The sequence below is a fragment of the Anastrepha ludens genome, chromosome 5 (genome assembly GCF_028408465.1).
Source record: "Anastrepha ludens isolate Willacy chromosome 5, idAnaLude1.1, whole genome shotgun sequence".
Classification (NCBI taxonomy): domain Eukaryota; kingdom Metazoa; phylum Arthropoda; class Insecta; order Diptera; family Tephritidae; genus Anastrepha; species Anastrepha ludens.
Window position 1 is genome coordinate 46,323,992 of NC_071501.1, and position 16,874 is coordinate 46,340,865.

At 39.2% G+C, this 16,874-nt stretch overlaps 2 protein-coding genes across 2 annotated transcripts in view; both read left to right on the plus strand.

Moving 5' to 3' along the window:
• LOC128863059 (protein outspread) overlaps positions 1 to 14,709 on the plus strand; it is a 51,026-nt gene extending 36,317 nt beyond the window's left edge. Inside the window, exons 3-8 of the mRNA XM_054101957.1 lie at positions 1,396 to 6,377; positions 6,450 to 6,584; positions 6,653 to 6,789; positions 8,914 to 9,063; positions 9,136 to 9,247; positions 14,620 to 14,709. Coding sequence (XP_053957932.1) covers positions 1,396 to 6,377; positions 6,450 to 6,584; positions 6,653 to 6,789; positions 8,914 to 9,063; positions 9,136 to 9,247; positions 14,620 to 14,625 — 5,522 coding nt within the window. The 3' untranslated portion in view covers positions 14,626 to 14,709. The remainder of the gene's footprint in view (positions 1 to 1,395; positions 6,378 to 6,449; positions 6,585 to 6,652; positions 6,790 to 8,913; positions 9,064 to 9,135; positions 9,248 to 14,619) is intronic.
• Positions 14,676 to 16,091, plus strand: LOC128864693 (probable serine/threonine-protein kinase dyrk1). Its single transcript, XM_054104445.1, has 3 exons — positions 14,676 to 15,068; positions 15,365 to 15,518; positions 15,706 to 16,091. The coding sequence occupies exons 1-3, from the start codon at positions 14,676 to 14,678 to the stop codon at positions 16,089 to 16,091; spliced, it is 933 nt and encodes a 310-aa protein (XP_053960420.1).
• The last annotated feature ends 783 nt before the right edge of the window (positions 16,092 to 16,874 follow it).

Sequence of the window (16,874 nt, forward strand, 5' to 3'; positions counted from 1 at the left end):
TAAAAAAAGTTTTTATAAAATTTGTGTCACGGCCTCTCAACTTTTCAGAGCCATTGCCTTCATACGATTCTCGATGTAAGTAATTCACCACAAATCCTCTTTTAGAAATTTGGCCTAAATTATTATCTTTCTTTGGCGTTATGCATCTTATTGTTTTACTATGAGTGGATTTGCCTACAGTTTCATGCCGTCTCTGAATCTGACAATCATCTTTCTGTAACGATTTTTCATGAAGGAAATGCCATCGATCGTTTACCGAGGGGTGACTATGTTAAAAATCACTTTTGGCATTATTTTGTGTTAAAAATGGTAGTCACCCACTCCATCCAAAGTCCCTATCAAAAATTTTTCAACGTGAACAACTTTGTGCGTCTCTAAAGCTGTCATCTTTGACAGCCAGCGAAGTGCTGTAAAGCTTTCTCTATTTGTAAATCGTCTTAAAGCTTCACAAATCAATATATTTAACTTTTATCTTTGATCGTTGTATCGTAGATACAAATCTCATTACAAGAATTTTATGACTGCTAATTTCAAAAATCTTGTTATCGACTAGCGTAGAGCGATTCCAATTGGCCGCCTCGGAGCCGCCTTTTAGGTCCATTAAGCTTTTCACAGAGGGTCCAGAAATAATTCAGCTATTCGTAAGTTATAGGGGAGTCAGAAAGCGCCAATAATGGTATCATTGGGTTGGCAGGACTCTCTGTTGCGTTGCCAGTTGAGGCAACTGCAAGGAGAAATACTTGTTCTTTCCCATATAGTAGATATTTATATTGAAGAGAATTTCGTTTAGAATATTTTTCATTTACAATAGTTTTAAAAATAAACTTTTACTCGGAGGCGGAACAAATCAGTATTAGAATTTTATGCGCCGCACTATTATTTTTACCATTTTAAATAACACATGGATAGGTAGCAACATCATATGCCCGCCTTCATTGCATGCCTTTTGCGTCACTCAGTCACTGCGCATCAAAAAAATTGGGAAATGTCTATGGAAAATAATTTTCATAATTTTAGCTATAAGGATTCACTGATCCAGTTAAGCACTAGCAAGCAGTTGAGTTACATTTTTCGCGTTCATCGCACTCGAACATATTTCAGGAGTAATAGATTTTCCATCATTTGCGGCATACTTTGCACGATTTCAATGTTATTGGTAAAGAAATTAAGTTTTAAGATTTTTAGAACATATTCGCAACATTAAATTCTAATATAAGTATAAGTATCTCTTCTGATTGCTTTAATCTTTTCGTCACTCTGTCTTCGCTCGCAACGCCTTTAATAGTTTCATTCCCAGAGCGATTTTAACTTTAGCTTGCATTTGCAATAAATTTTATACTTACAAACCACTTATGTCGAATTTTTTTTGTTTTCTCTTCATTTCCTTACTTTTAGTCTCATCATCATGTCTACTCATCGAGGATATCCGACGCGACGAGAAGACATTCAAAGACATCGCCAACACTATAACAAATCTAAGTCAACAGAAAAATCGCTGGTCCAACACAACTGTCAATAATGTACTCAATAGTCATCTGCATCATACGGCGGCGACGGCACAAGAGAAAAATTCGCGTGATGAAACCGATTACCATCGACCAACGAACAAACAACAATTACAGCATCATCATCAGCAGCAACAGCAACAACAGAAACAGAACAGTATTGCTAGTTTGAGACCAAAGTCATTACCATTGGCAGCGAATTCGACGCCTGCCATTGTTTCGGCCATAGTGAAGAAGATACCGCCAGTGTTATCGACATCCAGCAGCAGCAATATTAACAACACCAATAATAACAACATTATAACTTCGACAAATGATAGCAACAATAAGAACAACAATAGTACAAATGAAATTGGAAAGGGGGTTGGTGGTATTGGTCTGAGCAGTAATAAGTGCAAATCTAGTCCACGATTGCAATTACAATTGAAAAATCTACAGCAGAAACACGAAAGCAATCAACATCGCCAACAACATTTGCAGCAACCTAAGCACCACAATCAGCAACAACAGCAGACGCACGAAAGAGGCGATCCGGATGGCGGCTGTAATCTTGACGATCTCTCCACCAACTACCTGGCTAAGACGGCGGAGTTACGTGTCAATCCGCCTGTCGAAGAGTCACTCAACGCCAAAAAGGGTTGGTTAATGAAGCAAGATAACCGCACCGGTGACTGGACGAAGCATTGGTTCTCGTTGAGTGGTGCGGCACTTTTCTACTATCGTGATCCGGTGTCGGAGGAGCGTGGCGTGCTGGACGGCGTGTTGGATGTGAATAGTCTGACTAATGTGGCGGAAGTGAGTGCCAGCAAAAGCTATGCTTTTCAGCTGACATCTTGGGATCAGCGGCGCCTCATTTTAGCGAGTCTTTCGCCCAGCTCACGCAACAGTTGGATCGCCATATTACGAAATATTGCCGGTTTGCCGGCCTTGTTGCCAGCAAGTAGTTCGGGCAACGGCAACGCGCCACTTACAGATGGTGATGTGCCGCCTACAGTAGAGTTAGTTATTAAAGACGGTGCTGGCAATACAAAAATGAAGAGTGAAATTGAGAAGGACTTCATTAAGGCGCAACGCAATCATGAAATGCAGAAAAAGCCACCAACAACATCCAAGCACACTTCCGTTCATCATCAGCACCTGAATGAAACTAGTCCACCCGCCACACCGCAAGTTCTGCTACAACCTGTTAGTAATACCCCGGTCAAAGTTGTTAGCGCCTCTACAACGCCATCTACACCAAAGACAGCGCATTTTTCCTCGGACGAGGAGTATCGCACGGCTTCTGAGGGTGGCCGCCGCGACAGCGTTGACTGGGGCTCACCGCTTTCTCCTTCCCCGCCTATTACAACTTCGTTGCTTCGAAATCGCGAACGTTTGTATTCGCGCTCGGTAGCCTCAACGACCGCAAGATCACACAAGCGCAGTCACTCATCACCGCCAACATCTCGTCGCAGCACCGTGGACAGTGTTGGTTCGGATGAGCTTTCACCACCACCTGCGATGCATCCCGTACAGGAGGAACTCAACATTGACAAGGAATTACAATTCCGCCTTAGCGTGGCGGAAAAGGAGCGTAATATGCTGCGCGACGAAGCCAAAGAGCGCGAAACGCGCATGTCTGAATTGCTTACAACGTTGGAGCGCACCGAGCAACAGCTAAATGCGCGGTTACAAGAGATGGAGGCTGTCCGCGATAATCTAACTTCGCAGCTTGAGGAGACCAAACGCAACGCGGAAGATATTGTAGGCCGTTTGACGGAAGAGTTGGAAGAGAGCCAAAAAAAGATAAAGGATCTTGAAGATCGGCTGGCACGGGGTATCGATGAGAATGAAGCGCTTTATAAGCGCGTTCACGAATTGGAAGGCAGCAGTTTGAATAGTTTCAGTCAATTGAATCGAGGTAAGCTAAAACGCATGGACTCGTTGAGCGACCTTACGCAAATTGGCGATATTGATCCTTTTGCGTTGGAGCGTGATATGCTCGCAGATGAGTACAACGAGTTGCGTACACGATTTGAGAAAGCCGTAAATGAGATTAGAGCAATGAAGCGTGAGTTGAAAGAGTCACAAAATCAATTTGATTCGCTAGAAATTTCATATGCGTCACTGAAGCAAGACCTCGAGCGCAAAGAACTGGAGGATCGTGCGCAAGTTCAAATGATGGCTGCGCGCATTCAAGATTTAACTTTAAAATACAGTAGTTCGGAGCGACAGGTACGCACACTGAAGCAGAAAATGGCCAAATCGGAGCGTAGAAGATCACTTTCGCTTAAGGGCAAGGAGCAGTTGAGCATACCCAAAGAGCTAGAACTGAAGGTATGTGAGCTAGAGTCGAAAATCGATGAGATAGAGAAACTCACCAATGCAAGCTCGGAGACATCTCGTTCAATTTCGAAGAAATCTTCTAGAAGGCGTTCACTCGAAAGCAATGCCAGCAATAGCGACCCACTGCAGTTCATGTTACGTCTAAATGATTTAGAAAAACGTTTAGAGGACACTTCAGTTGCTGGTTCTATTAGCTCGTCATCCACGCCTACACCCTCTTGCAGTACGCCAACTATCGATAGTGTAACGCGCAACTCCTCTAAAGTTTCTGAGCATTTAATGGACCGTTTGCGTTGCCTCGAAAGTGTTTTGGTCACAAGTCGAGATCGCCTAGAGCAAAGCCTCCATCAGCTGCAAAATCTACGTTCATCCCATAGTCGTCGGTCTGTCTCACCCATTACTGACCGCAAGGACTCTTACCGATTTGTGGAACGTTGCCTTAGCGAAGTCGTTAAACTGATACGTGAGTCTTGCGAGACCTGCGTGATCAGCGGAAGTGGCGATAAATCCACAGTGCCTAATGTAATGCTGCTACCTGATTCAAATCCGGTTAAGATAGCGCTAACACAGCTGGAATCACAGCTACGCACTAAACTCGCTGAACTACTCAAACAGCGTCGTGTTTTGCGTGAGCGAAACGAGCTTACCGAACGAAAGAACATGGAACTATTGGCTGAGCGTGTGGCATTTGAAAGTGTGTGCTTCGGCAAATTACGCGACTCGGTCATGCGCGCAGAAAATCCAGAGCTCTTTGGTGAGAAACAGACACGCACTGAAGTAGCGGAGACATCTCATCTCATAACTATGCTCAAGGCAAAGCTAAGTGGGAAATGTGCGCTCAAGTCCACTGGCACAATCGATATATTGGCGGGGGTGTTAGCACGGAGACTGATGTTATCAAACTGTCGCAAAGTTACAGCAAGTAGTAAGGAATCATTCGATCCCATTGATCAGAACATCATGGATGATCTGCTCAGACAACAGAATGAAATAAACTTGATTGCCAAGCGTTATAAAAACAATGCAATGGAAAATTTAGCCAGCGGCTTAGCGGCAGAGACATTAAGCTACATTTCTTCTAACGACTTAGTGCAAGGCGCAGTACAAGAAGCCTGGCGCCAGGCTCAAGAGACTGTCAATGCCGAACTAGTGCAATCTGAGATTGCGCATATAATGCTACGTAATGCGGAGCGCTTTGAGCAATCCCTCACCCCTTCATTCGGTTATACGCTGACAGCTGAAGAGCGACTTTCATTCGAGAAATTCGCTGATGCGGTGCACGATGCGCTGCGTAAAGAGATGGAATTGGCAGTTGCGCAGCTAGCACAGTGCTACAAAGAGGCCATACAGAAGATGAAACGCGGTCAGTGGCGGCTTCAATTAGAGCAAGAGCGCAAAATTTCGGAAGGCCGGCAGTTGCTTTCCGATTTCGCCGACATAATAGCTCACAAAGCACTCGTAGATGCACGCATTATTGTACTGCGCGGTGAATACGTCGAACAGCAGTTGGCTAAGGAGAATACTGAACTTGCTCAGAGAGAGTGTACAAATCAGCCAAATAAAATTGGCATTACTGCGCTCCAACGGTATGAGAGTCTCTTCGAAGAACTTTCAAATGACTTACAAATCAATAATGCCGCCGATATACTGGCCGATGCCGACTTCGAATTCATCTATAAACAACACACTATCGATTTCTTTAACGATCGCCAAGTTTTGTCAGAAATCTCAACATTTCTCAGTCAGCTGGAGGACTCGCTAATTGCTTTGCAATGCGAGGCTTCCGCCTCCACAACATCCATGCCACGTTCGACCGTCACCATTGAAAGTTTACAAGATGTTTGCCACAAATGCGGAGATCTGAGGCAACGCGCCGATCAACTCTGCCAAGAAATACATCGCGCGCTTAACACACCCTGTCAGCATTGCCGACAGGTGCACGAGAAATTATTGCGACTTCAGCAACAGCATGAGAGCGAGCTAACGCAATTGCAACAGGCGCATGCCCAAGACAAGAGCGCTTACGTGCAACAGCTTGAGAATCAGTGTAACGCATTCAAGAAACTCGAGGGTGAGAAGAGCACTATCTGCGCCGAGCTGCAGCGCATCAACGAATTGCTTGAGATGCGCGCAAGTGAGCTGGCGACAGTAAATGGCAAATTGCAGACCAAAGAGCAGGAGCTGCTTGGCAAGCAGGGGGATCAACTGTCATTGTTACGTCGGCTCGAAGAACAAGCGGAGGAAGTGCGTGTGCATGAAGAGGAAAGCAATTCATTGGTGGAGAAGTGTGCGCGTCAGGATGAAGAATATGCAGTGTTGCTGCAGGAACGTGACTATTTACAATCGGAGTTGAACAAAGAGAAAGAGCGTAGCAGGCGTTTCGAGCGAAGGCTGGAAATGTTGGAACTGGAGCACAGTAAACAACTGGAGTGTCTACAGGATACATACCGAGATCAGTTGATGGCACACTCGCCGGACTTTAGCAACGTAACTACCGATGATGAAAGCTTCCGGCAGCGCTATCAAGCTGAAATCGAACAGCTTAGGGTGAGATTGGTGGACCGTTATTTTTAGAGCTTTACTTATTAATACTTCTTATTTCTGTATTTGCGATCGTAGACTCTGTGCGAAAAAGGTCTCTCAGCTATGGAATCCTCACATCGGCGCATTGTTGCCGACTTGGAGGAGAAACATCGTCAGGAAATTGAGGGCTTACTGTTGGAAAAGGAGACCGCCTTAGCCGAGGAGACACAGGTGCGTTCAACTTGACTTTTTATGACAAGGAGTTAATTAATTACATGCTTATCTTTTTGCTTTATCAGGCTACCTTGGCTGCCTTGGATGCTATGCGTAAGGCTCATCAAAGCGAAGTGCAACGGGAGGTAGCGCGTTTCAAGCAGGAATTCCTTAAACAATTCCAAAAGGGCGAACACTCCGCCTATACTGCCAAAGCCAATGAGTAAGTAAAAGAACTGGAAAGTGAAAGTGCCTGTCTTTTCCGCTTTATGTTGCAAATTATGACCCTAAATCGGCCAGGAATTGATATAACTCCCATACACTATGTTCAGGCATGCACCCCAATTGCGTCATTACGGCGTTTAGGCAAATATGTCTTTTGAGGTTTTTAAGAATTCATACTTAATACCGCAACAATTTATTCAGATTCTATATGCAGCATTTTTTCCGATAGTCAAGCTGCAATCAAGGCTCTGACGATGCCATAGTGCAGATCCAAATTGGTCAACTCCAGTAAGGAGGAGACTAAATCTCTTGGGTGTGCAGATACAATTTCTCTTATCTGGATTCCAGTGCATAGGAACATAGAGGGAAATGAATTTGCTGATGAGCTTGCCAAGAAGGGGTCAAGGTTTCAGAGGTCTTCCACTCGGTCAACGGCATCCCCCTGACTATTGTTAAAGGGGAATTGCACTACTTATTTCTCAGGAAAGCACAGATCAGATGGAGCTCCATTTTTTCTTCGAGCGGTATTTCGGAAATCCTATGGCCCTAGTGCAATAGATGCAGGACGCAGGTAGTGCTGGGGACTCCACGCCTTTCAATTTCCAAACTTGTAGCAGTGCTTACCGGTCATTGTATGAACGGCACACACGCAGAAAAGCTAGGTTTACCATTTAATCTCTATTGCCGAAGCTGTGGGGACCCTTCCTAGAAGTAAATCATTGAAAATTTTCTCTGCAAATGTCCGGGTTTGGCAGCCAGGCGAATAAGGGACTCCTTTCGTCGACAGCGTGGATCAGTGCTCCAGCCTAAATTCCACCAACCTTCTCGGTTACATCAACAGCTCTAGTTAGGTCTCATAATGGCATCAAAACGGTGTTTTAGTGCTACTTGGGAGTTCCAGAGTGGTACTTCAACCGTTTCACCTACCTACCTACCATCCATACAACCCTGTGGAGACTGAGGTAGCAAAATTGATGTTGAGTAAATTAAAAAAAAAACTTATGAAATTTTGTTCTCAATTATAAAATTATTTCACAAATGCACGAAAAATGCCATCAAAATCAAAAAAGAAGAAGAAGAAGCTGGGGCGGAATGAGGGTAGTATGACGGCTTTCCTTGGTTTACATTTTTCTATTTTTACAAACAAAATCAAAACATTTTAAGCCATTAAATGCTAATTGAGTTAGCTTAATTAAGTGGGCGTGAATAACAAAGTCGATAATTTAATTGCCTCAAATCGGTGAATTTTCAACTCTTTTCACTTTTTCGGCCGAAATTTCCTTCGAAGCATTCGACGATTGTAAAAAAATCTTGTTTTTGCATTACCCTATATATATATGATTATTATATTATATATATATGATTCATATATATATATTTTAGGGCGGGTCGATTTCAAAATCGCTCATTGCTCTGTGAAAATCGTATTCTAGGGATCAAAATAAGAAACTTTGCCGAAGGAACCATACCTCTAAAACGAATTCTGATGTCCCCCATTTCAAAATATCACCATTTTTGGCCTTTACATGACAAAAACAGCTAAATGGCTATGTTTTTTCTTTATTTTTATTTATTTATAATAATATTTATTATTTATTCATAATAATACTTATCTATTTTTTCTCTTAAGAAATTTATTTAGTCAGAACATATGTAAATGAAAAAATTAATTTAAGTGAGTTATAGAGAAACTAAAAAGTTCGACCCAAATTGGGGGACATCAGAATTCGTTTTAGAGGAATGGTTCCTTCGGCAAAGTTTCTTATTTTGATCCCTAGAATACGATTTTCACAGAGCAATGAGCAATTTTTAAATCGACCCGCCCTAATATATATATATATACCTATATAATTGGTGCGTACACCCTTTTTTATTGTTTGGCCAAGTTCCTTCTCCTATTTGTGGCGTACCTTTGATGCTGTTCCACAAATGGAGGCACTTACAGTTTCAAGCCGACTCCAAACGGCAGCTACTTTTTATGAGGAGCTTTTTCACGGCAGAAATACACTCGGTTTGCCATTGTCTGCCGAGGAACGCCCGCTATTAGAAACAACTTTTTTTTCCTTGTTTTTGCATTACTCTGTATACCACCATTTTAATGTTTTAATCAATTCTCTTCCAGAGAGGAACTTGAAGAGCTGCGTCGAGAAATTTTATCATTCTCCGAGAAATTTTCGATAAAGTGCGTGGAAAATGCTTCGTTGGAAGAAAAGTTGCGCAGCACAACGCAAAAATTGAAGCATTTGCAGCAAATGCAGCAGCTGGAGTTGAGGTACCATTCAAATTAACTTCAAATTTCATCAATCTTACGAAAATGTTTATATCTTTCAATTTTCTTTCGTAGAAACAAGCAATTTCGCGCACATTTGGCCTCCGAAGACGCCATAACAGACGCAAAATTTGTGCAAGGCTTATGCTCAGCCAAGGACGATGGTGTCGCATGCGAAGATAGTGAGGTGAGTAAATGCAATATTTTGTGAAAAAAAACAAGATTTTCCTGCGTTCTGTAAATTTTGAAAATAGTTATATTTTTAAATTTCTTCAATATTTTTATTTTTCAAATTTCTATTTATTTAATCTTTTTTTATATATATATTTTTTTTTGCAAGCAATTGTAACTAATAATTTAATATTTACTAATGTGAAACTCATGTACGTAGCTGTTTATCTAAATTATTTTATTTATGAATGTATTTCGTCACAATCAAACGAATAATAATCAAAAAACAACAACAACCTTGACACTCGTATAGCCAAAATTGCATGCGCATGTTATGTCTCATGAGCTAGACGATGAGATGGCAGCTGGTGTAGCACTTGCGGTGCCGGAGACGGTGCCAATGATGTCAACACAGTACCCACCACCCACATGTACAATTCCACTTGCTATTGGTATAACAAATGCAACAACTCCATCAGCTCCTTTAATGGAGGCACCAACAACGTCTGTGACCAAACAATTCGCTTCGATTGAATTGTTAAATAAGAAATCAGAAAATATTGATTGTAAAGTTGAGGAACGTGGTGCTGATGGAAATAGCGAAATTGTTGGTGATGATGAGCTTAATCTTGATAATAATGCCGATGGTGATAATGATGAATTTAATGCCAGTTACTATACATATGAGCCATGTTATAAGCAAAGTAATTTGCATTATTTTCAAAGTAGGCTGAGTTTTGAAGGTAACGGCATACAATAGCATACCACTATCTCTGTCTCTTTCATTGTCTTTGTTTCTGTTACTGTTTCTTTTACTGTATCTGTGTTTCACTCTACACTTTTACTCTCTTTGTGCACATGCTATGTATGTATGTATGTATTTCTGTGGGTGGCGTTTCTTCAAAATATGATTCAATAAGATTCAGTGAGTCCATTAAACCTAAATTTTTTTTTTTTTTTTTTTGAAATCGACTAATGGTGGAGGAACTTTGACAATTAGTAAATAAATAAATTCGTGCATTGAAAATACAACCTTGTTGTTTTTGATGTGAAACATCTATAGGCTCACTTGTTAACCGAATCGTTGGCGAGGCGACGGGTCGCCACGCTATACTAAGGTAGACATATATATATTTTATGTGTAGTAGTATGAGAAATGCTAAGCCAATTTCAAAGGAACAACTCACAAATGATGTGGGTTAAAGTGTGTTAGGATGTGTGCCATGTTAGAGAGACAAATTTAGAGTTGCTAAAGAGCGGCAAGTTGGATGCTCGTGAGTGCTTAGTAAATATTGGTGCGCTATGTGTTTTTGAAGGTGTTCGGTAATTTGCTATGTAGATAATAGGAATTCGATTAGAGAGAATTCATGGGAAACTGGAAGGCTGGCTAGAGTGGGTACCTTTGAGGCGCGCTCTCTGTGCGAAGAAATGACGAAGTTCAGTGTTTGAGTTGAAAAATATCAAAAGGTCACAGAAAGCAGAGCCACAGCAGAAAGAAGTTGCATTACTCAATTATTTAAACCAAGTAGAATTATTTTGCAATGCCAAATTTATTGCTTTATTAATTCGAAATGAAAAGTGCAAATTTATTTAATAGCAAATTCGAGATATGCCAGCTCGTAATGAGCAAAAGTTGAACTTGAATAAAAAGTTTAAGCCTATGGAAGAAGGCATATTTTAAAGACACATTTTGATTGTCATACAAAATGACACAAAATTAATCATGCTATCGGATTATTTACAATATATTATTTACAAATAGTGCAGTACGTCAATCATAATTGAAATTTGTGAAGTGTAGAGCTGCTGTAAAAAAACAGACAAGCAATGGCGGGCGTAAGGGTCAAAAGTCGTCACTCAATATAATTTCTTTATTTATTATTTTTTTAATTTTATTTAATAATTTTCAAATACAAATCTGGATGATTAATTTTGCGCCACTTGAAAATTTAAAAATTCCATCACTCAAAATATTTTTTTTATTTAATATTTTTTTAATTTTATATAATAATTTTCAATACAAAACTGGATAATTAATTTTGCGCCACCAGAAACGTCAAGAAATTTCAACACTCAAAGTCATTTTTTTATTTAATTTTTATTAAATTTTATTTAATAATTTTCAAATACAAAGCTGGATGATTAATTTTGCGCCACCTGAAAATTCAAAAAATTTCATCACTCAAAGTCATTTTTTTATTTAATTTTTTTTTAATTTCATTTAATAATTTTCAAATACAAAACTGGATGATTAATTTTGCGCCACCTGAAAATTCAAAAAATTTCATCACTCAAAGTCATTTTTTTATTTAATTTTTTTTAAATTTTATTTAATAATTTTCAAATAAAAAACTGAAATAAAAAAGAATTTCAATTGCAAATCAACAACAATCCAAGAGAATCTACCACCAAATATGGAACAACAAAAGATGCTGCATTTGTGAGATATCTTGACAATATTTCATCCAATACTTTTGTAACGTACTTTAGTTATCATCGACCAATCGTCCCAGTAATACCGGCAGAGGAAACATCGAATAAAACTATTACTGAAGTCACAGATGAAAATATTTAAATTGTGGCTTGATATTAATATCGAGTTTTTATATCACATGTAAATAAATGTTTATTAAATAAAGTTACCATTTTCTGTAAGAAATTCGTAGTACTTCATTTTTTCATTAGGCTATATTTAATTCGTGTAATAATATTATTTTTTATGCATATTACTTACACACACGATGTTTCACATCTGCCAGGCGTCCCATGACGGCTCACATTATTTTTTTTTTAATTAAAAAAAAATCATTTCATCGATGCTATATCAATTTAAAATTTAATTACAAGCATACTTATATATTGGGTATGGGAATAAGTTTCCATCCTTTCTTAGCCAAATTTTCGAATTATTTAAACAATTCAATAATCCCTGCTTCTATGTAGAGTATGTGCCATTAGAAGCTACAACTTTACTCCATCTTTCCGGCAGCATACGGATTCCTCTGACGAAAAATTCGATTTCTTTTGATTTGATCCATTCTCCATGATACCCATGCCCATATCCACTTGTAAATTACTTATAGACAGGGAAACCATCAAAAAGGTAAATACAAGCTGGCAAAACCTCACAACATGCGAACTAAGCAGACAGACATGGCCGAACTCGAACAGCGGTCGATCGAAGATCTTGCTAAGATTTAACAGAGAAGCTATAAGAAAAATGATAGGTGTATTAACTGGTCATTGTTTAATAGGCAGCCACGCTAGAAGGTTAGGACTCCCGTACTTCGATATCTGTAGAAGCTGTCTTAATACAGAAGAAGAGGAAACAGTCAGACACCTTTTATGTGAGTGTGAAAGCCCAGCTATGAGAAGGCTGCGCACTCTTGATACAGCATTTCTAACCGATGTAGCGGATATAGCCCATCTAAAACTAACGAAGCTCTGCTCGTTTATAAAAGCAACCGGATGGTTTGAAAAGGAACACGTAGAGTAAGGATAAGCTCCAGTGGTATCACAATGGTCCTGCGAAAGGTCTAAGTGTGTCTTTATGACAACCACCCACCTACCTACCTAGCAACGTGTGGCCTGTCGTTATCATACAGCAAAATCAGTTTGTCATGTCTATCGACCCATTCCGGCCGCTAGTTTTTGGGAGCTCAGTCAATAAATGTCCGCCAATGATGGTTTTAGATAGTTTAAGGAGTTCATAATAGATGACACCCTTCTGATCCCACCAAATGCACAACAAAGTCTTAGAAGTATGAATATTTTTTTTCGCTGTCGATGGACCCGGTTAACCTGCACGCTCCAACATTTTCAACGCTTAAGGTTATCATAATGGATCCAGTTTTCATCCCCAGTGACGATGCGATGCATCGATGCTGTTCAAGAGCATCTCACACGTCACCAAACGTCTCTCGATATCCCTCTCCTTCACTTGACGTGGCAAACGTTTACCTATGGTCCGACGGTTGATCTGTCAACATCTAACTCTTTGACATATCAAGGGTTCGTCATGCGTCTTCATCCAATAACTGTTGTAGTTGAGCATCTTCGAATTTCAAATTGTTTCGGTGCTCCTTTTGCGATTTTATCACTCACGACCAAATGCCCACTTTGGGAGCGTCGAAACCACTCTTCACAATTTGTAGTATTTGATGGAGGGTGATTACCGTAAATGCTGTTTTCTCGAGATGAACGTAGACATTTGTGATGTCAGATAAAAAGGATCATTATGCTTCAAACGAATGTAAACTACTGCGATAGAGATCTCACATATACACCTTTAAATCACCAGTATGTCCGGAATTTCTCACTTAATCGTTCGGTTGAGATGGTGTCCAATTTTTTTATTCTTTCCGCAGCGTATTTGAGATGTTGTGAAATAAATTTTGTTTCTTTTCAAGATTCAAATATCTGCCAATTGTTTACATTTCCTTTGTGAGCGCAATCTCTCCGGTGGGGTGCGCGAAATAGCTTTGTCGATAAGTGTATTTAGCAAATTTGGCTATGCCGAATTTAATTCAACCAAGTGTTTGTCTTCTAATAAAATATTTGCGGTTATTATTATTATTATTAATATTATTTTTATTTGCTATTTATTTGCAAATAAATTCCATTGGTGTCGATTTGCAGCTTTTAACTTTATCTGCCGTCAAGTGAGCGACGAGTCAGATAAAGTAAATTCGTCATACAGACATCAACTCTATGCTCTCTTCGGCGAAAGCCTTGCGGATTCCAGTCTAGGGACATTCTGCTGATGATCGTTCGACGCAATCGTTCGCGCCTATCTGACGAAAAAAAACGTTTAAATTCATTCCTTCAAATACAAAATACTGTAAATGTGTCATACAAGGTGGCACAAAAACAATTATTAACTCTTTTACTAAATAAAAAAAAATATGATTTTGACTGATTCAAATATTTATTTTGATCTGGCCATTGCTTGACTGTTTGTATACTGCGGCTGCCTAATTTACAAGTATCAAATATGACTGGCGTACGATGCCATTTGCAAAAATTATGAATTTTCCGATAGGGTGATTAATTTTGTGCCACCTTGTAGAATGCCATCGGTGTATATAAGAGTGTACTCACATACATATGTACAATTGTTATGCAAGTGAATTTATTGTGTTTGTATATTTCTTCAAGTATTTCAAAGTTCACGAAAACTCCTTCAGTTACATCCTTAGCATTTTTCCATACTGAAATTTCACTTATTAAAACTAAGCTCATCTTCATACCGTTCTCGGCTGTGGTTTCATCGCTTCATCTAACATGAAAACTAAAAAAAATTTACATTTTTTTACATATTTTAAAAATGTTTTTTCTTCTTTTTAATTGCCTACTTTCAACCTTTTCTTTTATTGACGCACAAATCAGGTTTAAAATCTTCCACATTCGGCAAGAAATTGAAAACAACCTCACGCAAATGTGCTATGAACGCTGCCAGAACGCAAACTGCAACAACTGCTGCACCATCAACAGCATCCAAATCGTCATCAGCATCATCCAACCACGCATCGATGGCTGCAACAACAACATCTCTTACACCAAAGCTAGCAATAGTAACAGCAACAACAATCACAACCGTAAAAGCGGCTATAGAGAGGGACGAGAGCAGGCCATTTGACCCAAAGCAGCAACGGCAGCCGCAAATTGGGCAAAGTAAAGAAAGCGCGAAGTTTGAAAGGCAACCAGAACAAAACATTTGCAGTGAAATGCAAACTCGAGTAGAGACAAATGAACAACAAGTATTAATTGCTGATACGCCAACTGTTGTTGCTGCAGTGGGCAGAGCAAATACTTACAATAGTCACAAGTCAGAAACAGTAAGAGCAACAACAAAAACATACAATACTATGGAAGAAATAACAAACCTAAGCCAAGCGAATAATCCCTCTTCATCAACAACAAAAACAACATTACCATTAACAACAACAACAACAAAACCAGTGGAGCAACCAAAGATTTCTAGTGCTAATAAAAATATCTATAATCATAACTGTAATACTAACAATAACAACAAAAACAAAAATAATTTTAATATTAGCAATACTAATAAAAATGTTATTGAACAAAGTAGTAGCATACATAATGTACATAGTGTTAGTGCAATTAATATTAGCAACAACAACAACAACAACAATATGAACAGCGGCAATATCAGCAGCAACAGCAAAAATTTAGCAAGCAGAATGATGACGAAACTTGGAAAAAGCAAGGATGTAGCGGTAAACACGCAGTCGACAACGACAACAACAACAACAACAACAAACACAGTGCTTACCAAAACGGCGCCGGCTGTAATAAAGCCGAGAGACGGTCAAATGTGCGTGGCCGAGCGCAATGCCATCAATTTGAGCAGTTTTACGGATTTTGTGCGCAAAACAACAACAACAACAACTACCAGCAGTCCAAGAGATGCGATCGCAGCAAACACACAAATAAAATTTTGCCGCAAACCAGGAGCTGCGCATACCAGCGGCAACAATGGCAGCGACAACGGTGATGATGCTGAGGATGATGATGTTGGTGATGATAGGTGGCAAAAACAACAACAAAAACAGCAGCAGTATACAACATTTGGCAACAATAATACGAAGAATGTAATAAACAACAACAATAGTAGTAGCAACAGAAAAGCATACAACTCATCTGTAGCAGTGTTGGGTAGGCGTTCGCACGAACACACCCCCCTTTGTTCACCCACTTCCGGTTCGAGCGGAAGTGAAGCTGTGGAGCATACGAAAATTTCCAAACCAACGAAGATAGCGACGCCGCATAACCCAACAGCGATAAGGCCGACAACTGCAATTCAAAAGCATTTGCGACGTTTCGAATTGGAGATTTAACAAATGGCCACCCACATTTTTTCCATACATACATACAGACATACAAACATGCGTAGCGTAGCTAATGATATTTACTTGAAGAAATTGAAATAAAAATTTACTCAAAATATTCATTCAAATTCTAAAATACAATTTATGCCAAAATATGAGATATACATACATACATACATATTTATATTAAAAAAAGTAAAGCCTAGAAAAACTACTAGACAAATTTTGGATCCACTTTTTGATTTTTATAAACTTCCAATTTGTCAAAATTATTTACGTTGTGTCATTTAATATTAAATAAATTTCAAATATTGAGAATAGTAAATATTGGATAATTGATCGGGAACATTTTTTCATTCTTGTTGAAATGCAAGGATTTCCAAAAAATTAATATACGATTTTGAGTTTTTTAATACCTGAATTCTTTAACATTTGAAAAAATTACAATATTTGGAAAAAAATGTAGTTTTTACCCTGAAAATTCCACACTTTAAAATGATTTAATTGTATGCAGACCAGAAAGCGAGGAAAAAATAATACTTTAGCAACTTTTTTAGTCAGAGACGACCCGATGGCCATAACTAGAAAAAATTGTTTACGTTTTTATTAACAAATATTTGACCTTCTAACGGCCAGGCCGTTGTGGGGCATAGGATTTTCAATAACATTCACGCGCCCCTTGTTTTTTGTTTTTGAAACATATTCTGAAATCAAAGCCGTTTGTTTTTTTGTGTTTGTTGTATCTTTTATAAATACATACATATATTGGGCAAATTAAAGTTAATCGAGTAT

What these genes read in the sequence shown, in the direction of transcription:
- LOC128864693 (XM_054104445.1), top strand. Translation starts at nt 14,676, where the DNA reads ATGAACGCTGCCAGAACGCAAACTGCAACAACTGCTGCACCATCAACA. An exon ending in ATAGTCACAAGTCAGAAACA is followed by an intron (nt 15,069 to 15,364) that starts GTAAGAGCAACA and finishes AATTAATATTAG; the next exon opens with CAACAACAACAACAACAACA. An exon ending in CAACAACAACAACAAACACA is followed by an intron (nt 15,519 to 15,705) that starts GTGCTTACCAAA and finishes GCCGCAAACCAG; the next exon opens with GAGCTGCGCATACCAGCGGC.